The sequence below is a fragment of the Haematobia irritans genome, unplaced genomic scaffold, assembly GCF_050003625.1.
Source record: "Haematobia irritans isolate KBUSLIRL unplaced genomic scaffold, ASM5000362v1 scaffold_26, whole genome shotgun sequence".
Taxonomy (NCBI): Eukaryota; Metazoa; Arthropoda; class Insecta; order Diptera; family Muscidae; genus Haematobia; species Haematobia irritans.
This window is the reverse complement of record NW_027445785.1, coordinates 13204-37901: the sequence shown is the minus strand read 5'-3', so window position 1 is coordinate 37901 and position 24698 is coordinate 13204. Positions and strand designations below refer to the sequence as shown.

At 33.9% G+C, this 24698-nt stretch overlaps 2 protein-coding genes across 2 annotated transcripts; one reads left to right on the top strand and one right to left on the bottom strand.

The window, feature by feature from the left end:
• Window positions 1–6719: 6719 nt before the first annotated feature.
• Window positions 6720–7454, bottom strand: LOC142242513 (uncharacterized). Its single transcript, XM_075314100.1, has 2 exons — window positions 7025–7454; window positions 6720–6934 (listed from the first exon to the last, which is right to left on the bottom strand). The coding sequence occupies exons 1-2, from the start codon at window positions 7452–7454 to the stop codon at window positions 6720–6722; spliced, it is 645 nt and encodes a 214-aa protein (XP_075170215.1).
• A 6990-nt stretch (window positions 7455–14444) lies between these two features.
• LOC142242511 (uncharacterized) lies at window positions 14445–15925 on the top strand. The gene is made up of 3 exons (XM_075314099.1): window positions 14445–14468; window positions 14573–15131; window positions 15540–15925. Exons 1-3 carry the CDS (start codon window positions 14445–14447, stop codon window positions 15923–15925), a joined length of 969 nt encoding a protein of 322 aa, XP_075170214.1.
• The last annotated feature ends 8773 nt before the right edge of the window (window positions 15926–24698 follow it).

Genomic DNA, 24698 nt, shown 5'->3' with positions numbered 1-24698 from the left:
AAGCGATTTGGTGAGGTGCCAGTAAAAAGTTTTTAACAATTTTAATTGGCTGCACTTTGAAATGATTCTGGAAAATTTTTTTGTCGATAAGCCACTCATTTTTCATCGGTCAGCTTCTTAATATTTGCAAGAATGTAGCATCCAAAGTTTTCTGCGAAGAGATTTAAATTTAGTGACTTCTCTAAAATGTTGATTAAATTTTTCGTACTGACTTACCGATTATGATAAAAATATTTTTCATGTTGACTTACCAACAAGTGCTTAGACAACCGCTTAAGCTTGTTAGAGGAGAATTTTTTCAATACACTTTAATAGATGCAGACATCAATAAAAATTATGCAGTGGAATGCAAATGGTATCCTAAAACACATAGATGAACTTCATTTTATGCGGAAAAAATATTGATATTTAGCTGATGGCCTCTGTAGCCAATGCTACTATAGTAATATTATTTTTATATTATACTATAAGTCTAATTTTGTAAATAAATAAATAAATTATTGGGATTCTTTTTGGCTTGAGGTCATGATAAATGAAAAATGCTGGTGTAGTTGCTTTTTTCAATGTTTTATTATTGAAATATTGCTATTTCGGATATTTCGATACACCTTCGGTGATCATCTTCAGCGAGATATTATCTATAAAATACCATAATTTAAACATTTTACAATATTTACTTTAACAACGGTTTTTAACAAAAATATAACAAACATTTTTCATATTTACGTTTTACAAAGTAATGGACTTTCTCCTTGCAAAGTTCAAGTCTAACTAAAGCTATCCTACTTATGTTTGTTCCTTTGTATGAGATTTCTATAAATCTGTGCACAGTGGTCTGTGTCGGTTTTGTAATTCATACGTTCGTCAGTGGGAGTGTTTATTATATGTAACATCTCCAATGTGTATCTTCTCTTAGTATTTTCTTCCGTCGTCAGTATTTCAACATTCTTGAAATTTGGTATGTGTCCTGTATTCGTGCAATGTGCTGCAAGGGCCGTTTTTTGTTCTAGGGGCTTGTTTTTCATCTTTTGGTCGGACTTGTGGGCAGAAAGTCTAGTTTTTAGCTTGGACCTGGTAGTGCCAACATAAGACATTGTACATGGATTGGTTTCGTCCCCATCACATTTTATTTTGTATACCACATTCGATTTGTCTTCCATTTTTATCTTGGTCTTAGTTTTGCTAAATAAGTCATTTATCGTCCTGTTATAATTTATAATTCTCCTTTTTGTAAATATTTGATTTTTCAAATCTTTGGGAAAACCTCGGTATATATGTCGTCTTTTTGAAAACCATGGATGTGGCTTCTGGTTTGTTGTGATTCTTATTTACTTTATTTTTCACGTATTTTATGAGATCACTGATTGTGTTATTGGGGAAGTCATTTTGTTTTAGAATCCATCGTATTTTCTTCTCGTTAGTCTTGTGAAATTTTACGTCGCTTATGTTTAGGTTAGGTTAGGTTAAAGTGGCAGCCCGATTAAGATTCAGGCTCACTTAGACTATTCAGTCCATTGTGATACCACATTAACCAAAAGTACCTATTACATATGGGCACTTCTAGTTTTAACCGTTGAACCTTCTCGATTATTTTCTTCTGTTGAACCAACCAGATTGTTCCAAAAACATTAGCAAACTGCTTAAGTTAACGTTTTCCAGGTCCGCTAGTAATCTGAAGCTATATGTCCCTAAAATTTGCTTACGCCTTACACAAAATGCAGGACACTCACACAAGAGGTGTTTTATTGATTCCTTTTCCTCCGCATCATGACAGCTCATACAATAGTCATTATACTTCGCACCAATAGTTTTTGCAAAATCGCCTATCAGGCAGCGACCCGTTATAGCAGATATCAGGAGTGATATCTGGCGTCTCGAGAACACTAGCATATCTAGTGTGCGGTTTAAGTTTAAATGGGGCCATATTTGCTTGGTGTCGTTACAACCCTTACAATTCTCCCATCGAACATTTGCCATCATGACAGCCTTCTCACGCAGTAAGAGCTTGCAGGTAGCCAGAGGCACACCAACAGATTCTAGTTCCCCTGGAATATGTAAGGTAGTTCCTAGCCTTGCTAGCTCATCTGCTTCGCAGTTCCCCGGTATGTTCCTGTGGCCAGGCACCCATATTAGGTGAATATTGTGCTGCTCAGCCATCTCATTGAGAGATTTGCGGCAGTCGATGGCCGTTTTCGAGTTGAGGAACACAGAGTCCAAGGATTTTATTGCAGGTTGACTGTCTGAGTATATATTAATGCCAATATTACTTGGAGCATTACTTCTCAGCCAATTCACCACTTCTCTTATTGCTAATATTTCAGCCTGAAAAATACTACAGTGATCAGGTAATCTTTTCGCTATTCGAAGTTCCAGATCTTTAGAATATACTCCGAAACCCACTTGGCCATCCAATTTGGAGCCATCAGTGTAGAAATCTATATATCTTTTATTCCCCGGGGTCCGTGTACACCACGCCTCACTGTTGGGAATTAGTGTCTCAAACTTTTTGTCGAAAAGTGGACTCGCCAAAGTGTAATCCACTACGTTAGGCACATCTGGCATTATTTTGAGGACCGAACTGTGACCGTAACTTTTTTCCGACCACAGCGATAGCTCGCGCAACCGCACAGCCGTTGTTGCAGCTGACTGTTTGGCCAAAATGTCTAAAGGCAATAGATGCAGTATGACATTAAGGGAGTTTGTTCCTGTCTTGCTGAATGCACCTGAGATACACAAGCACGCCATACGCTGAACTTTGTCTAAACTTGTCGGCTGGTAAAGTGCCGGCCACCAGACTACAACACCATACAGCATTATAGGTCTAACCACTGCCGTGTATAGCCGATGTACAATTTTTGGTTTTAGTCCCCACTTTTTCCCTATTGCCTTTTTGCACGAGTATAAAGCTACCGTTGCTTTCCTCGCCCTTTCTTCAATATTAAGCTTAAAGTTCAGCTTCCTGTCCAAAATAACGCCAAGGTATTTTGCACACTCCCTAAAGGGAATTTCAATACTCCCTAAGGAAATGGGCCTAACCGTGGGAGTTTTGCGATCTTTGCAGTACATGACTATTTCTGTCTTTGCAGGATTTACCCCAAGACCATTATCTTTCGCCCATTTCTCAATCATCCGGAGGGCTCTCTGTATAATATCTCGAACTGTTGATGGGAATTTTCCCCTGACTGCTAGCGCCACATCATCTGCGTATGCCACCACTTGTATCCTTTCTTTTTCTAGGGAAACCAGAAGGTCGTTTATAGCAACATTCCAAAGAAGAAGTGATAGAACTCCTCCTTGAGGAGTGCCTCTGTTCACATACCTTTGTATGTTTGCTTGTCCTAGTGTGGCTGAAATGCGTCTCTTCCTTAGAAGTTCGTCTAACAGCCTAAGTATACCTGGATCAACATTCAGAGTTGTCAGTCCATTTAATATCGAGCTCGGATGGACGTTATTGAACGCCCCTTCGATGTCTAGAAATGCCACGATTGTGTATTCTTTGACAGATAGTGAGCTTTCAATAAAGCTGACTAGTTCATGTAATGCGGTCTCAGTAGACCTGCCTTTCGAGTATGCATGTTGTCGTTTCGAGAGCAAACTTGAATCGACGCTAGTTGTAAGATAAATATCTATCATCCTCTCCAGAGTCTTAAGTAGGAATGATGATAAGCTGATTGGTCGGAAATCCTTCGCATTCGAGTGAGAGGCTTTTCCCGCTTTAGGTATGAAAACGACTTTTGATTTTCTCCACTTTCGTGGAATATATGCTAAGTTGATACATCCTATATATATCGCCGACAACCAGGGGATAATTCTGTCAGCCACCGCTTTTAACTCCGCCGGAGTAATTCCATCAGGTCCGGGGGATTTGAATGATCCAAAGCTATTTAACGCCCATTTTATTCTAGATTCTGATACAATTTCCTCGCTAGGAAACGACCGCTGAGCCACTGTGGCACCGCCAGTGCATGGTTCAACCGTCTGATTTCCGGGAAAATGTGTGTCCAATAGTACCTCCAGGGTCTCCTCACTGGACGTTGTCCAATTGCCCTCCGATGTTTTAATGAAACCTGGAGCGGAGCTCGTGGATGCTAGCACCTTCCGTAGTCTGGAAGCCTCGGACGTATTCTCAATGCTGCTGCAGTAATCATTCCAAGAGTTATACTGAGCCTTTCTCAGTTCTCGCTTGTATCCTCTCAGATTCTTCTTGTAAGCGTCCCAATCCACAGGAGCTCTGGTGGACTTTGCTTTGTTAAAGAGCTTCCTGCACGATTTCCTCATATTACCTAACTCCGTAGACCACCATGGTGGTCGATTTTTCCCCCTTGGCTTCCCTTTAGGGCATGCAGCTTTCAGTGAAATGTTGAAGGCCTTAGTAATCCTCTCCACTGCGTGTTCGATAACTTGCACAGTGCTCATATTTGTCTCTGGTATTTCCTGTATCATCATATTGAACGATTCCCTATACATATTCCAGTCAGCTTTCCTAACATTTGGCGGAAATATGGTCTTGGTGGTATGAACATCAAATTTTAAACTGATGTAGCGATGATCTGAGAAGCTGTGTTCACTTAAAACATGCCACTCAGATATCATTTCATTCAGTTCTTGCGAGGCCAAGGTGATGTCCAAAACCTCTTGCCTGTTTTTAGTGACAAAGTTTGGGGCATCTCCCTTGTTGCAAACTACCAGATTAGTACGCAAAATAAACTCTATTAGCGACTCTCCCCTTGCATTAGTATCACTACTTCCCCATATACTATGATGCGCATTCGCATCGCATCCCATAATGAGTTTCGTCTTTGTTTTCAGTGACTCCTCAACTAAGGTCTTAACGGCACATGGAGGCATCTCCCTGTCATGTCCCATATAGACCGAAGATACCCAATATTTGCATTTGGCTATTTCTAAATTGGCAACGACAGTGTCTGCATTGCACATTGAAGGAAGCAGAAACAAGTTATGCTCGTTTTTAGCAATTATACAGGCTCGAATTACATCATTACCAGTATACTGCAATAGTTTGAACCCCGGAGTACTTAATTCACATATTTTGTTTCTATAAACATATGGTTCTTGAATAAGAACTATGTCTATGTCCCCTTTCATCAGGAGAACTTTTAAGGCAGCACATGCAGCCTTACAATGATGAAGATTTATCTGGAGGATCCGTAGGACCATCGAGATTTTCAACAACCGTCACATCAACCGCTTCAATCGAGTCATCAAGAATGCCCTCTTCAGAGATATCGGTGACTCTCGCAGTAACCATAGGTTCAACTTTGGTGTGTTCTGAGGCAGTAGAAGCCTCCTCACGCATACGGTATCTATCCATGTCTTCAACTTTGGTATCTCCCTCGACTTCGCAAGAGGATCCGCTTACTTCTGATTCAGACAGAGGCTTGTCCATTTCTGAATCCTTTAGCTGATCGTTTTTATACACCTTCATTTGGATATAATGAAAGCCATAACATACACGGCCCTGAGACTTTGCTAGATGTGGCAAAGACTGAGTGTTCAATATAAACACTGCATGCCGTCTTGGCCCATCCACTTCATCCAAACGGCCAACCTTCCAATCAGCTGTTGGAAGATCTGGATTGCATTGTTTCAGTCTATTTAAAATAGATTCAGGGTCAGGAGGGTTTGCAGGTATCCACGCATGTGCTCTAGGTCTAGCCGGTATGTCTTTCTTCTCGACTAACTCTAGAGCAGCTCCTTCCCAAACTTCACCAATTAGTATCAGAGCAGCTTTAAAACATTCTATAGACCTCTGGTCCTCAAATGCGACTAGCTTAAATCGTCCTTGATACCAACCAGCCTCTTGGTGTCGAGGATCTGGGCCGGGAAACTTTTCCAGCACCTGTGAGTAGACGCCAGACAAAGCATTCTCAATTTCCCCCCATTTTTGCTTTGGAACCATACCGTCCAATGCTCCTTTATTTATGATAGCCATCACAAGGCTGTCTTTAGCAACTGAGGCAAACGATCGTTGATCCCTTTTGGAGAATGGCAGCTCATCCGGTGATCGTTCCCTTTTTCCAGCCTCAAGAATTCCTTGAGCCCATTTTAAGGAATCGCTTTGTTTAGCCGACAACGTGCTTGGGTCGACTGATCCTAATTTCTTTAGGATAAACAAAGCATTTCTGCGTTCCTTGAATCTCTTTCGTGAGGGATTACCTCCTTTTGATGTCGTTACCTTGGAAAAGGTTCGACTTGTCAAATTGTCGCCACCTGTCGACCCGTCTACAGGTCGACTAATTGGGCCTAACTCTTGGTCATTGCCCAAATTTATAACTCCAGTCGATACCCGTCCACTGGGCCCTGAAGTTAGCAACCCAGTGGATGTCTTTGAATTTCTCTGCATGGTGGCCTAATATCCCACCACACTTGAAATTCGTAGTAGGTACTTATTACGATGATTTTATCCGCTATTAAAAAAACACGTCCGTTCCGTTCGACGGTTGAATAATTATGTTTAAAACCCTATTAATAAAATTGGTAGCAGTATTAATCTTAATACGCCGAGGATGATTGGAGTGAAAATTTATTAATCTTCCTGATGCAGTTTTCTTTTGATACCAATCCAACATTAATTGATTCTTGTGTCTTTGAACAACCGTGTCAAGATAAGGTAATTTTCCTTCGGTTTCACATTCCATTGTGAATTGAAGTTGTCGATTAAAATCGTTAAGTGTCGTCAATGTGTTGCTAACTTCGTCTTAATCTATGATGCAAAATATGTCATCAACATATTTAGTCATAAATCTTGGTTTTTTTGCGAGTTTGTTCATTGAGTCGTCCAATAATTTCTCCATTATAATATCTGCGATTATGGGAGATATAGGGGATCCCATCGGCATTCCTTTGGTTTGTTCAAATATCTTGTCGTCATATGTGAAATATCTGGAGTCCTTTATGCATAGCGTCACTATTTCTAAAAATAAATCCATTGGAATTTTGGTAAATTCTTGTATTATAGTTCATTTTTCTTTAATCGTCTTTATTGCTAGATTTATAGGTACACTCGGAAAGAGGGATATCACATCAAATGAGATTAGCAACTCGTTGTCCTTTATTGTTTGTTTGTTAATTCTTTCCTTAAATTCTATTCCATCCTTTATATTGTACTTTGAGTCATTCGTAAGATTTTTCAATATATTTGATATATATTTTGATACGTTATACGTAGGAGAATTGATGGATGAACAAATGGGTCTTAGAGGTGTACCTTCTTTATGAATTTTTGGGAGACCATATATCCTTGGAGCTGTGGCAGTTTTGCTTGTCAATTTATATTTTTCGTTCGCATTCAGTATATTCATGTTAAATAATTTGTCCACTAATTTATTGTTCTTCATCTGTAATCCTGACGTGGGATCTCGCTTAAGTCGGCGGTATGTGCACATATCACCTAATATAGTTCTCATTTTTTGTTTATAGTCATCTTTACTCATGGCTACCGTTTTCCCCCCTTTATCTGCACTCAGGATTAATATGTCATGATTCGATTTTAGAAATTGTCTTGTTTCCCCACTGTGTCTAATACTAATTTGTCTCTTTTGGTTAGTTTCTCTTTTCGTAGATGGTCATCTATCAATGTAACTAGTTTTATTCTAGCATTCTCTTGCTGCTCTTTATTCTCTCCTTCTGCTATTACATTAAACAATGGGAAAGTTGTTCTTGTTGTAGGAAGAGCGAATTTTGGTCCCAATGAGAGCAACCATTGAACGTTTGGTGGTATGTGTTTGTCCGTGTTGTTGACGAACCAATCGTCATTTCGCTTGAATTTGAGTTAAGCGTGTTGTTGTTGTTTTAGTGTAGTTAACTTCTTGATGTGTGTTAAATTGAAGCTCTTGTTATGAGAGGCGCGAATGATGTTTTCACTCTCAATGTATAGTGATAGATCATCTGCATCCATAAGATTTCCAAGTCGCTCTCTTGTTGTTTTTATCATCAAAGTATTGGTGTTCATTAGTTTATGTTTGTATTGTATCAGAAGCTTTAGTATCTTAATATGAAAGTTATATATGTGTCTGTCTAATTCTCTTTTTAAATTTGGCGGGATATCAGTGTTTGTATTGAAGATGTTGTACGTGTTTTTTTGTTGTGTTAGAAATGAAATGGCGACCGGACATATCCCCCAACGGACATTTCACCCAAAATGATTTTTGGGCGTTATGACCTCCAATGGGGCGGTCACATCGCCTAATTTTAGTTTGGGCTTTATGTCCTCCCTCATCGCGGTCATATGTCCCAAAAAATAGGCGGTCAAAACGCCCAATATTTTATGGGGAAAATAATGTCGGAATACAAATCAAAAACTGTCTTAAATGAAGTAGTTTTGATCTCCAATTTTGGTTAACTAAATACGTACGGTATTTAATTTAAAATGCCGTAACTAGAAAGACAGTGCAGATCTCGTGGTCTATAAGAAAATTAAGGAGAAAATGGTGCAAAACGCTCCACAAAGCCCCCAAGAACTCATAGCACTACACCGAAAAAAAGTTTACTATTTTTTAAGAAAAATGAACTAACCCATAGTAAGAATGACCATGATTTGGCGCCAAAGATTTTTTTCATCTAGATAAGTTCATGATTTTCTTATAAATTAGTTCATGTATTGCATCGTATTTTAGTTCATTATTACTATGCTGTGGGAAGAATATAGTTAAACAAATTCAAAACATTCCTGCTATTAACAATTTTTTGGAAAACCTGTATTAAGAAATTGGTTTGAAATAAACTGTTTGTCGGTATAATTTTCAAAAAAGTAGAGAAATTGAGGAATCAAAGGTACAACAAGCCTGTATACAACTAAGAAATTTTTCGTACAAAACAAGTAAATTTTCTATTACCACCAGTATTTTATTTCAAAAAATTATTATTAAATTACACAAAACTATGGGTTATGATATACAATAAAGGAAATATTTTTATTAGAACGTTGGATGCAGTTACTTGTCGGTAGTTAGTACTAGCTTCTTCAAAAGAGTAATATTCTATGTTATTAGGACTAAACTAATTAATTTAAATTTCCATGTTTTCTATCCATATGAAAGATATATGTGGCATAAATTGCTATATTCAATTGAATTGTCCAATTTCATCGATTTTGGCTATCTTTTGTTGGGCGGATTTGTCTTATAAGCAGCTGAAATTGCAAAGTTATACAAAATATAAGAAAAATATTATCAAATTCTATCGTTCATATTGATTTTTAACTTACGGTTTTCAAGAGTATTTCCTAAATCCAATAAGGATATCAGTTTAATTAGCATTAAACAGTAAGAATATTCAAAAAGTTACCATTACAAGACCTGTTTACCTGCAAGTGAAAATAATTATTTTTAATAAATTGAAATTTTGGTTTTATTAAAAACGGACAAAATACCGTTTATAGAAAAACTTACCACATTGAAAAATCCATCCAGTAGGTACATTATTGGAATCATATCCGTGGACTAATGGACGTTATTGAAATTATTCTCACAATATATTTGAAATAAAAAATATTATAAAATTAGACATAATTTCCACTTGTCAGTATAGCATTTAGTATTTAATGTGTATATTAAGTTCGAGTTTAGAGGCTAAAATCGCAATTTTCATGATAAGTTTTGTTTAATAATCCATTATAAAAAAATAATCTTTATAAAAAACTTGGTTTGGGCTATTTTCCATCAAGTTATATTTAAATTTGTATCGAAGACGTATAATTTTATACTTTTCTTAGTGATTTATTTTTAATTTTAGCGGCTAAACTCGAATTTAGTACTCACCTGTAGGAATTGCTGTAACATAGAAAATATATATTAAAAAAAAATGGTTGCATCTCCAACTTGTGATCCAGATGTATAACAAATATAGATCAACCTATTACCACTCATGTTGTATATTTTTTATGTAAATCAATTAACCCTTTCACTACCGAAATAAAACTTATGTTAAGAGTTTTAATTTTTCTTCTGTTTTTACTTGTACTAACAGCTTGTAGAACAAAAATTGTCATTTTGAGAACCTACGTCAAATACTTCAAGAGCTATGTGAGCTTGTTCTGAAAACTTGATTCTTGAATTGCAACCGAATGGCCTTACGAAAATGAGCGCTATTTGGCCCACAATATCTTTCAAAGTGTGACAAAAAATACAAAAAAAAAAAACCGAAAGAGTAGTTTTTGTGTAAATGTCCATTTACTAGAAATATACAGTAGCAAAATTGTCCCAAATTTTCGTATTTTTCGTTTATTGTTAAAGAAGTTTATAAAAATGTATTTTAGTGCTCACCAATATGGAAAATATTTATAGCTTATTTAGATTAACGCCTCTACTTTAAAATAACATCGAGAAATAAATTGAAACTAAGTGGGAAAATAGAATTTGGTGTCTTTTTCGAATGTCCTTCTAAGTGGACATCGGTAGTGAAAGGGTTAAAAATCCGCACTAATTTTAAACTATTAACAGAAATATACAGTTCCTTAATCTGTTCTTTGTTTTTTATCAATAAAAAGTGTTTTTGATTACTCTAACATCACATCATTCATTCTCAGTTTCTAAAATGTTCCGAATATATGTATTTTCATTAATAAACACCAATACCGCACGTACAATTTTGCAAAATTAAATCCACGTGTGCACTTCATAAATGCATCAACATATCTGAATGCAACAATAAAACTCAAAGACACAAATAGTCATAAAGGATACATACCTGCCGTAAAGAAAAACAACTCCACACACACACGATCCCTTTCTGATCTCGCTATTGCAAGAAAACAACTCTCACCACAAAAAATACCAACAACACACAAGGAACATTCCATTGTCTCTAGAATCAAAACAACCAACAACAGCATAAATGACGCAATAACAAACACAATCAAACGAGATATACACAAAATGTCTCTAAAAACTCCCTCACATGATGCACTCACATTTTCCAGTAGCACGATTATTGATTAGTTGGAATTCTATCTAGAAGTTAAGGTTAAATATATACCAAATCTATGAGGAATCTCTAAAAAATTATATACACCCGTCAAGGATTATATTAACTACTTTTTATTCTACTTTATCTAAAATGTTCAATGTGAGGAAAAGCACTCCAACATATAATAAAAAGGGAAATAATCTGTAGGTAGCCATCGTACGAATCGGTAATGTCGTTAAGGTAAATTTTACTACAAAAATTTTTTTCCATACAAAATTTTTTCTTAGTAAATTGTCCACATTTCGTAGTAAGATTTTTATATTGCCCATGTATTTTTATAATAGAATCAACGATGCATTAACCACTGTGTTGGAAATTTATTTAAGGAAAAATCCTTCCCATTTCGTAGTTAGTAAACCAAAAAAACATTTACTGAATTTTTATAAGTTTTCCTTTAGCTAAATTAATTTTCGTTGTGGTTACGAAAAATGAACTATATTACAGTAAATTTGTTGAACTATGTGAAAGTTAAAATGGTCCTTAAATTTACAAGACACTTTTTTTTCTGTGTATTTGCCAAATCAGAACATATGAGTGAAAACTAAATATGCGAAAGTGTGCCGGAAAAGATATTTTAGCAAACCACTATTATGGAAGCCGATTTGGCATACAGTCTCTTTGTGTTCCACCCCAGTAACTGAAATAATGAATAATATGGATGATGGAGATGCTATTGTTTTATTGATGTCCCTTTTTCGGTCGTTCCATATTATCTTATGGGTACAAGAAATTACTAATATTTACGAAGGTTACAAACGACATGTCAGTATAACTGTGTTAATTTTTTAAATCAAGTTAATAAAACGAAAGGTGCAAGAACTTGAGGACAAACTGAATGTGATGAATTTAACAAAGAATTCGCGTGCGCGAATTCTCGTCGTCCTCAAATACTACACTGTTAGAAAAATATGTTTTTCATATGTTCCGATATAAACAAAATGTGTTTCGGGCACAATTTTTAAACACAATATATTTAAGTGCCAACATGTAATGTTCCTAAACTAACACTAAATGTTTGGGACACATATGTTAATATGTTAAAATATATTATGTTTGGGGCATGAATGTTTCATAAAAATAATATGTGTGAATGTAAACATATACAAATTTACAAATTTCGAGTAAACATATATATGTTTAAAATTTCTGTGAAACGGTTGTATGTTGTTTCGGAAAACTGCTTTATGATAAGGCCAAAAATGTGATATGCTTAAGTCTAAATATTATTTAATTCGAATTTAATTTGAGTATTCGGAGTAAAGAGCATAGAGATTTGAAAAAAAACAGCATGTGTTTTCGCCTTGAGAGGAGAATTTTATGTATGTGTGGACAAGTGTTTTGTTTATCATTTTGACATTATGGACACACATTTTTTAACGGCCTTAAAGGTAAAAATGAAATTAAGTACAAAACACGATAAGTTTTAAAGGCATTTAAAATGTTGTTAAATGCTAGTAAAAAACGGTTCACGCCTAAATAAATTTATGTGTACATTATAAAATTATTTATGTATGTTTATACTCTTCTTTTGTTAGAGTTTTTGATTTTCTTCCAAAATTTCAAACTTTTATACCAAAAACAGTTTTTTGTTATAAAATTGTTATTTTTGCAAAAAAAAAAAATATTAATATTTTATTCAAAAGCCATTTCGTTTATATCAAGCACTGTTTCTGAATGTAAATTTTTAATAACCCACAGTTCGAAGTTTCATTATAAAAATTTAATATAGTATAAATGTCTAAATTACAAAAAAAAAAATTGGTTCGGTCGGAGCAGGAATTGAACCCACGACCCTTTGCATGCAAGGCAGACATGCTAACCACTGCTCCACGTGGCCAACAAATGTATGTTTCTTTTAAATAATGTTATGTTTGCATGGGTTCGTGGGCGCTGCAAACTATGCTATATAAATGTAACTTATAACGATAATTGTCTACTGGTGACTATAACTGCTACGTAGCCCAGTGGATAGTGTATTGGCTTACAAACTGTATGGTCCTCGGTTCGATTCTCCGTCCAGACGAAAGGTAAATTTTAAAAAAATTATAAAATTGAATAACTTCTTCAACATTATTTGTATTACAGAAAAAGGTACCAAGAACTAAAAATTTCGTGGAAGTGAAAATTATGTTAGGGAATGAGCACAATCTTCTTTGGGGAAAATTCTTCCAAGTATATAATATTTTTGGGCTCAAAATGCTTCCAAACATATAATATGTTCACATAAATCAAACATATTAATGTTTCGGCAGTATCCAATAATATATGTGCTTCCTGCAAAATATGTTTGGAACATATGTTAGAGAAGCGATTTTTTTTAGGGTGTAGCAACTTTCAGTTTATTATCTTGTTCTAAACATTAAAATTGGAAAGTGATTTATTTCAAGTACCCCTCAGCAGCACGTCGATCATTTCATCTCTTTCCAATTTTAATGTTTAGAACAAGATAATAAACTCACATTCATCCTCACATTCTTGCAACTTTCGTTTTATTATCTTGTTCTAAACATTAAAATTGGAAAGAGATGAGATGATTGATGTGCAGCTGATGGGTACTTGAAATAAATCGCGCGCGCGATTTTTTCACCATCAGCAGCAAATCGATCATCTCATCTTGTTCCAATTTTTAGTTTAAAATACATAATTTTCAATTCAGCATTTGTCTGGTTTGTTCAAAAGAAAAAAATTATCAATTTCCGAATTTTTATGTTTCAATATATAAATTCAAATGTCTTGGAGCTTAAACCGACCTATTTCACGAGCGAAATAGGTCTTTGTAGTGCCACTTTAGCCGCTTTTCCATTTCAATCGTACGCTGAGAAGAAAAATAGTCAAAAATTATGTTCCAGTCAAAAACAATTAAAACAAACGATGAAGCCAAGATATGCTAGTTTTACATCTTCTTCCAGCATACACAATAAAAGCAGAATTCGATATTTGTCAATAAGAGGCATATCTATCTATTAAATATTAAAAAAAAAAAAAAATATGGATAGATGAAGTAATCATATATAGCTTTTGAATGATTAAAAAAATATATATATTTTGTTATTTTAAACTATTGTTTATATTCAATTATATTCAAACGGTCATAACACCCACATTTTTTTATGGGGCTTATGACCGCGATGAGGGAGGACATAAAGCCCAAACTAAAATTGGGCGATGTGACCGCCCCAATGGAGGTCATAACGCCCAAAAATCATTTTGGGCGAAATGTCCGTTGGGGGATATGTCCGGTCGCCAAATGAAATTGGGTACGATACCTGATTTTCTGCATTTTATGAGGAAAGTTGTTGATATCCCGCCAAATTTAAAGAGAGAATTAGACAGACATATATATAACTTTCATATTAAGATACTAAAGCTTCTGATACAACACAAACATAAACTAATGAACACCAATACTTTGATGATAAAAACAACAAGAGAGTGACTTGGAAATCTTATGGATGCAGATGATCTATCACTATACATTGAGAGTGAAAACATCATTCGCGCCTCTCATAACAAGAGCTTCAATTTAACACACATCAAGAAGTTAACTACACTAAAACAACAACAACACGCTTAACTCAAATTCAAGCGCAATGACGATTGGTTCGTCAACAACACGGACAAACACATACCACCAAACATTCAATGGTTGCTCTCACTGGGACCAAAATTCGCTCTTCCTACAACAAGAACAACTTTCCCATTGTTTAATGTAATAGCAGAAGGAGAAGAGTGTATTCAAACATTAGAGAATAAAGAGCAGCAAGAGAATGCTAGAATAAAACTAGTTACATTGATAGATGACCATCTACGAAAAGCGAAACTAACCAAAAGAGACAAATTAGTATTAGACACAGTGGGGGAAGCAAGACAATTTCTAAAATCGAATGATGACATATTTATCCTGAGTGCAGATAAAGGGGGGAAAACGGTAGCCATGAGTAAAGATGACTATAAACAAAAAATGAGAACTATATTAGGTGATATGTGCACATACCGCCGACTTAAGCGAGATCCCACGTCAGGATTACAGATGAAGAACAATAAATTAGTGGACAAATTATTTAACATGAATATACTGAATGCGAACGAAAAATATAAATTGACAAGCAAAACTGCCACAGCTCCAAGGATATATGGTCTCCCAAGTTCACCGCTGTGGTATCACAATGGACTGAATGGTCTAAGTGAGCCTGATACATCGGGCAGCCACATAACCTAACCTAACCTAACCTATGGTCTCCCAAAAATTCATAAAGAAGGTACACCTCTAAGACCCATTTGTTCATCCATCAATTCTCCTACGTATAACGTATCAAAATATATATCAAATATATTGAAAAATCTTACGAATGACTCAAAGTACAATATAAAGGATGGAATAGAATTTAAGGAAAGAATTAACAAACAAACAATAAAGGACAACGAGTTGCTAATTTCATTTGATGTGATATCCCTCTTTCCGAGTGTACCTATAAATCTAGCAATAAAGACGATTAAAGAAAAATGGACTATAATACAAGAATTTACCAAAATTCCAATGGATTTATTTTTAGAAATAGTGACGCTATGCATAAAGGACTCCAGATATTTCACATATGACGACAACATATTTGAACAAACCAAAGGAATGCCGATGGGATCCCCTATATCTCCCATAATCGCAGATATTATAATGGAGAAATTATTGGACGACTCAATGAACAAACTCGCAAAAAAACCAAGATTTATGACTAAATATGTTGATGACATATTTTGCATCATAGATAAAGACGAAGTTAGCAACACATTGACGACACTTAACGATTTTAATCGACAACTTCAATTCACAATGGAATGTGAAACCGAAGGAAAATTACCTTATCTTGACACGGTTGTTCAAAGACACAAGAATCAATTAATGTTGGATTGGTATCAAAAGAAAACTGCATCAGAAGATTAATAAATTTTCACTCCAATCATCTTCGGCGTATTAAGATTAATACTGCTACCAATTTTATTAATAGGGTTTTAAACATAAGCGACGTAAAATTTCACAAGACTAACGAGAAGAAAATACGATGATTCTAAAACAAAATGACTTCCCCAATAACACAATCAGTGATCTCATAAAATACGTGAAAAATAAAGTAAATAAGAATCACAACAAACCAGAAGCCACATCCATGGTTTTCAAAAAGACGACATATATACCGAGGTTTTCCCAAAGATTTGAAAAATCAAATATTTACAAAAAGAGAATTATAAATTATAACAGGACGATAAAATGACTTATTTAGCAAACTAAGACCAAGATAAAAATGGAAGACAAATCGAATGTGTATACAAATAAAATGTGATGGGGACGAACAATCCATGTACAATGTCTTATGTTGGCACTACCAGGTCCAAGCTAAAAACTAGACTTTCTGCCACCAAGTCCGACCAAAAGATGAAAAACAAGCCCCTAGAACAAAAACGGGCCCTTGCAGCACATAGCACGAATACAGGACACATACCAAATTTCAAGAATGTTGAAATACTGACGACGGAAGAAAATACACATTGGAGATGTTACACGCAAAAAATAATTCTTTCCTCCCAAACGAAATTTTAGACAAACAAAGTTCGTTTCTCATTTGCTTTTCGTTGAAAGGAAGTGTATTTGGAAGAAAAGTATATTTTTTTTGTGATAAACGTTTATTCTTTTCCAGGATGTAAAAACAATTTCATAAAGACTAACTCAAAAAATTTTTTTTCTGGCTAATTGCATTTTCCCTCACATCTTTCCCACTTCAACGAAGTTTTTAGTTCTTAGCACCTTTTCTGTAACACAAACAATGTAGAAGAAATTATACGATTTTATAAAATTTAAAATTTTTTTTTTTACCTTTCGCCTGGACTGAGAATCGAACCGCGGACCATGCAATTTGTAAGCCAACACACTATCACTGAGCCATGTAGCCGTTATTGTCATCATATAACTAAGTTATATATAACTAAGTTATATTTATATAGCATAGCTTGCGGCACCCACGAGCCGATTAAACAAAGTTTATTTAACAGAAAAATACATTTAGTTGGGCACCGTGGAGCAGTGGTTGCTACGTCTGACTTGCATGCCAAGGGTCGTGGGTTTCAATCCCTGCTTCGACCAAAGTTTTTTTTTTTTTTACATATATTCCAGATATGATCGGAAGATTCCGAAAAAATGTTCAACATTACATTCTACTATATTAAATTTTTACTATGAACTGTAAAATGTGTCTTATTAAAGACCTAAATTTAGAAAAGAACAGTGGTTGATATAAACGAAATGGACTGTGTTGTTGGTTCAAAAATAACTGTTTTACTGAAAAAATAAAATTTTGTAACAAACGAATTTTTTTGGTGAAAAAAAAGAGTATACTTTTCGAAGCAATTCAAAAAACTCTAACAAAAGAAAAACGTTTCGGTACACGTTTTCAAACGTTTTTTTTCTTTGCGTGTACATATAATAAACACTCCCACTGACTAACGTATGAATTACAAAACCGACACAGACCACTGTGCACAGATTTATAGAAATCTCATACAAAGGAACAAACATAAGTAGGATAGCTTTAGTTAGATATGAACTTTGCAAGGAGAAAGTCCATTACTTTATAAAACGTAAATATGAAAAATGTTTGTTATATTTTTGTTAAAAACCATTGTTAAAGTAAATATTGTAAAATGTTTAAATTATGGTATTTTATAGATAATATCTCGCTGAAGATGATCACCGAAGGTGTATCGAAATATCCGAAATAGCAATATTTCAATAATAAAACATTGAAAAAAGCAACTACACCAGCATTTTTCATGACCTCAAGCCAAAAAGAATCCCAATAATTATAAAATTCCAAAGGTCAACTAAGAAAACTATAAATAAATAAATAAAAAATATTGATATATGTCTCATAAGCGAGACGAATTTTGTAAAAGATTCATTTCTGAAAATAAACTGCGATGTATTTCACACCCTCAAAAAAAATCGCTTCTTTAACATATGTTCCCAACATATTTTGCAGGAAGCACATATATTATTGCATACTGCCGAAACATTAATATGTTTGTTTTATGTGAACATATTATATGTTTGGAAGCATTTTGAGCCAAAAATATTATATGCTTGGAAGAATTTTTCCCAAACACGATTGTGCTCATTCCCTAACATACTCGTAATTTTCACTTCCACGACATTTTTAGTTATTGGCACCTTTCTCTGTAATACAAATAATGTTGAAGAAATTATTCACTTTTATAATTTTTTAAATTTTACCTTTCGCCTGCACGGAGAATCGAACCGAGGACCATACAGTTTGTAAGCCAACACACTATCCACTGGGCTACGTAGCTGTTATAGTCACCAGTAGATAATTATCGTTTTAAGTTACATTTATATAGCATAGTTTGCAGCGCCACGAGCCCCATGCAAACATAACATTATTTAACAGAAACATACATTTGTTTGCCACGTGGAGCAGTGGTTAGCATGTCTGCCTTGCATGCGAAGGGTCGTGGGTTCAATCCCTGCTCCGACCTAACATTTTTTTTGTTTTTTTTTTTTAATTTACACATTTATATTTATACTATATTACATTTTTTTAAATGAAACATCGAAATGTGATTTATTAAAGATTTATAGTCAGTAACAGTGCTTGATATAAACGAAATTGAATGATTTTTGGATAAAATATTATTTTTTATTGCAAAAATAACAATCTTGTAATAAAAACAGTTTTTGTACAAAACTTTAAAATTTGGAAGGAATTTAAAAACTAACAAAAGAAGAACGTGGAGTCGAGTATAAACATACATACATAATTTTATAATATAAACATAAATTTATTTAGGAGTGAACAGTTTTTTACTAGCATTTAACACCATCGCTCTAAAATTCCTTTTATTTTTCTTTAATAATTCATTTTAAAGAAAATAAACTTTTTTAAATTGTTTTAGCTGTAAAAGTCGAACTTAATGCCCGCTTTTATATTTGATGGTGTCCGTCAACTCCTCGTGGACTACTTTTTAATAAAGAGAAACTAAACTTTGTTTTTTTTACATTTTACTGTGTAATTTTTCACCATTTCCTCCTTATTTCATTTTACCGTCCCAACTCTAAAAAGAGTATAGTGCCTTTCGTTATTTTTATGAAGACCCCTTATTTCTTTTAACGAACCAAGAAAAAATAATGCCAAAATGATAAACAAACACATGTCCACACATACATAAAATGCTGCTCTCAAGGTGAAAACATAAGCTGTTTGTTTTTCAAATGTCTATTCTCTTGTTCAGAATGTATATTCTCTTTATTCAAATTAAATAATATTTAAACTTAAACATATCAAATTTTGCCTTATCATAAAACAGTTTTCCGAAACAACATACAAGCGGTTTCACAGAAATTGTTCTCTTTTGACTTCTTTGCTGTGTTATATTGATATCTTTCGTCAACTCTCCCGGTTTCCATCTCTATTTCTCTCTATACTTTCTCTGTCGCTTTGAACACAACATATGTATGTTTAGTTGAAATTTGTAAATTTATATATGTTTGTATTCACACATATGATTTTTAGAAACATTCATGCCCCAAACATAATATATTCTAACATATTAACATAGATGTCCAAACATTTAGTGTTAGTTTAGGAAAATTACATGTTCGCACTTAAATATATTTTGTTTAAAATCGTGCCCGAAACACATTTTGTTTATATCGGAACATATGAAAAACATATTTTTCTAACAGTGCATGCTCCCCATCCAAGTAACACCACAAGAGGAGGAAGTGCTGTTATTATTAAAAACCTCAATTAAACATTGGCTTGAAAATACCATATGGGTAGAGGAATTTCAAGTTACAACTGTAACAATTCACATAAACAAAACGCTGGTACACCCTCAAAAAATCGCTTCTTTAACATATGTTCCAAACATATTTTGCAGGAAGCACATATATTATTGCATACTGCCGAAACATTAATATGTTTGTTTTATGTGAACATATTATATGTTTGGAAGCATTTTGAGCCAAAAATATTATATGCTTGGAAGAATTTTTCCCAAACACGATTGTGCTCATTCCCTAACATACTCGTAATTTTCACTTCCACGAAATTTTTTAGTTATTGGCACCTTTCTCTGTAATACAAATAATGTTGAAGAAATTATTCACTTTTATAAATTTTTTAAATTTTACCTTTCGCCTGCACGGAGAATCGAACCGAGGACCATACAGTTTGTAAGCCAACACACTATCCACTGGGCTACGTAGCTGTTATAGTCACCAGTAGATAATTATCGTTTTAAGTTACATTTATATAGCATAGTTTGCAGCGCCCACGAGCCCATGCAAACATAACATTATTTAACAGAAACATACATTTGTTTGCCACGTGGAGCAGTGGTTAGCATGTCTGCCTTGCATGCAAAGGGTTCGTGGGTTCAATCCCTGCTCCGACCGAACATTTTTTTTTGTTTTTTTTTTTTTTTTTTTTAATTTACACATTTATATTTATATTATATTATTTTTTAAATGAAACATCGAAATGTGCGTTATTAAAGATTTATAGTCAGTAACAGTGCTTGATATAAACGAAATTGAATGATTTTTGGATAAATATTATTTTTTATTGCAAAAATAACAATCTTGTAATAAAAAACTGTTTTTGTACAAAACTTTAAAATTTGGAAGGAATTGGAAGGAAAGTATAAACATACATACATAATTTTATAATATAAACATAAATTTATTTAGGAGTGAACAGTTTTTTACTAGCATTTAACACCATCGCTCTAAAATTCCTTTTATTTTTCTTTAATAATTCATTTTAAAGAAAATAAACTTTTTAAATTGTTTATAAAGAGAAACTAAACTTTGTTTTTTACATTTTACTGTGTAATTTTTCACTATTTCCTCCTTATTTCATTTTACCGTCCCAACTCTAAAAAGAGTATAGTGCCCTTTCGTTATTTTTATGAAGACCCCTGATTTCTTTTAACGAACCAAGAAAAAAATAATGCCAAAATGATAAACAAAACACATGTCCACACATACATAAAATGCTGCTCTCAAGGCGAAAACATAAGCTGTTTGTTTTCAAATGTCTATTCTCTTGGTTCAGAATTAAACATATCAAATTTTTGGCCTTATCATAAAACAGTTTTCCGAAACCAACATACAAGCGGTTTCATAGAAATTGTTCTCTTTTGACTCTTTTGCTGTGTTATATTGATATCTTTCGTCAACTCTCCCGGTTTCCATCTCTATTTCTTTCTATACTCTCTCTGTCGCTTTGAAATAAAATATCACAACATATGTATGTTTAGTTGAAATTTGTAAATTTATATATGTTTGTATTCACACACGCAAAGAAAAAAACGTTTGGAAAACGTGTACCGAAAACGTTCTTCTTTTGTTAGAGTTTTTTTGAATTGCTTCGAAATTTTAAACTTTTATCACCAAAAAATTCGTTTATTACAAAATTTTATTTTTTCAATAAAAAAGTTATTTTTGAACCAACAACACAGTCCATTTCGTTTATATCAAACACTGTTCTTTTCTAAATTTAGGTCTTTAATAAGACACATTTTACAGTTCATAGTAAAAATTTTATATAGTAGAACGTAATGTTGAACATTTTTTCGGAATCTTCCGACCGTAGTTGGAATATATGTAAAAAAAAAAAAACTTTGGTCGAAGCAGGGGATCGAACCCACGACCCTTGGCATGCAAGTCGGACGTAGCAACCACTGCTCCAAGGTGCCAAACTAAATGTATTTTTCTGTTAAATAAACTTTGTTTAATCGGCTCGTGGGCGCCGCAAGCTATGCTATATAAATGTAACTTATATGGGTAATTGTCTATTGATGACAACAACGGCTACATGGCTCAGTGGATAGTGTGTTGGCTTACAAATTGGATGGTCCGCGGTTCGATCTCCGTCCAGGCGAAAGGTAAAAAAAAAAATTTTAAAATTTATAAAATCGTATAATTTCTTCTACATTGTTTGTGTTACAGAAAAAGGTACTAAGAACTAAAAACTTCGTGGAAGTGAGAAAAATGTGAGGGAAAATGCAATTAGCCAGAAAATTTTTTTTTTGAGTTAGTCTTTATGTAATTGTTTTTACATCCTGGAAAAGAATAAACGTTTATCACAAAAAGTATATACTTTTCTTCCAAATACACTTCCTTTCAACGAAAAGCAAATGCGAAACGATCTTTGTTTGTCTAAAATTTCGTTTGGGAGGAAAGAATTATTTTTTTGCGTGCACATATGATTTTTATGAAACATCATGCCCCAAACATAATATATTCTAACATATTAACATAGATGTCCCAAACATTTAGTGTTAGTTTAGGCAAATTACATGTTCGCACTTAAATATATTGTGGTTTAAATCGTGCCCGAAACACATTTTGTTTATATCGGAACATATGAAAAACATATTTTTCTAACAGTGTATCAGTTTCATCTGTTTACAGTCCACCACGACATAATATAAAATTTGATCAGTACAAAGATCAAAGATCAAATTTGATCAGTACACATAAACATATATTAATTATGGGAGGAGATTTCAATGCAAAGAACACACAATGGGGCTCTAGATTGACCACACCAAAGGGCAGAGAGCTACATAGTGCACTTATGAATATAGGATGTACAGTAATATCTACCGGTAAGCCAACTCACTGGCCAACAGACGTGTCTAAAACTCCTGATCTGATTGACTAGAAAAATCCCGGAAAACAAACTGGTAATTGAAGATGGACATGTACTCAGTTCCGACCATTCTCCTATATATCTTCATTATTTAAGTGAAGCAACTAATAAACAAACAAATTTCAACCTAACAAATAACAGAACCGACTGGGATTACTTTCGTCACTTAATTACCACGTCTATTAGACATTCGCCAGTCTACAATCCAAATGATATTGAGAAGAAGTCGATGCTTTTACAAAGTTAATGCAACAAGCGGCCTGCGAGAGTAATCCAGAACCAAGTATTCAAACAAATACGCCTCAGTGTCCCCAATACATAGTAAATCAAATAAAGTTTAAAAGAAGGATTAGGAAAAAATGGCAACAAACTCGACCACCAGAGGATAAAAACTTAGCAGATTAAAGACGCTTCAAGCGTCTTTAAACAAGGTACACGAATCGACAAAAGACTGGGGACTAAAGCTCAACACACCGAAAGAATTCTCTTCGTTAATTTTACGAAGAATTCTTCATTAACTATTCTTCCTGAATTCTTCATTAAAATAACGAAATTTTCATTCATTTTCGTAAATTTTACGAAGAACATTTTACGAATATACGAAACTTCTATGAAACATTCTACATTAACTTTTCTTCGTAAAAAGTTCGTACTTTTAACGAAACTTTCTTCATATTTCATGAATTTTGTGAAGAAGTTTTTACGAATATTTTACGAAACATTCTGCGTTAAAATTTCTTCATAAAAAGTACGAAACATTTTCTTTGAAATAACGAAGAAGTTTCATTGAAGTTGTAAAATTTCCGTTCGCGGCATTAAATTGTCTTTTATAATGTGATTGAGTGTATTCCTTTATTCTATTTTTTATGCAAGTCTATGCTACTTCTCATTTAGGTGATAGCGCGCTATGAATAAAAGTGAAGCAATAAAACTAAAAATTATTCAAAAACTTAAGATGTAAAGTAGTGATGTCATTTTTCACACTTGCAACTACAACCAAATGCACTTTCGACTATAAATTTTTTTTCTAAAAGTTCGAACATTTTTCAGAAAAAAGTACGAAAGTTTTTCATAATAAGTACGAACATTTTTCATAAAAACTACGAAATTTTTTCATAAAAAGTACGAAACATTTTCATAAAAAGAACGAAATTGTTTCATAAAAAGTACGAAGATTTTTCATAAAAAGTACGATTTTTTTTCTTACAAACTACGAAAATTTTGGAAGAACTTTTCTTCGTAAAAAGTACGAAATATTTCGTACTTTTAATGAAAAGTTTCTTTGGTTCTAAAACAATGACAAATTTCGTACTTTTAACGAAATTTTTCGTTCTTTTTACGAAGAAAATTCTTTCGGTGCAGTAGCAAATCTGTTCATGTTGACTTTGCGAAAATCGGCTCAAGTTACAAATCCCTAAAAATAGGCAATGAACATGTTCCTTTTTCGAACTCAGCAAAATATCTTGGTTTTACACTGGATTCAAAATTTAATTGGAAAATTCGTATCGATAAAAAGTGTGAAGAACTAAATATTAAATAACGGACACCTTCCTTCAGCGGACACCCCCTTTGGACGGACACAGTAGCTAGGTCCCGGCAGCGTTCCATAAGAAATACATTGCAGCTACTCTCCCTTGAGCGGACGCTGACAGCTATTTGACAAAAAAATTCTATTGTGCGGACATCTGCTCCCTTGAATGGACGCTGACAGGTATTTGACAAAAAAAAGTTCTATTGTGCGGACATTTAGTTCGTTTTTCGCTTAAGCGATTTATGGGATTGCCCAAATAATAATACAGCCACAAACGCATTAACAACATTTTAAATTGCATTTGTCATTCGTTAGTATACATTCGTGCGAACCAGACATTGAAAATGGATAAAAAGAGGTCTATTTTGACACTAAAACAAAAAAAACCAAAAAAAAGTAGATGTGCTTGAAGTGTACAATAGAGAAAAATTAAGTCGGAGAAATTTATCGAAGCG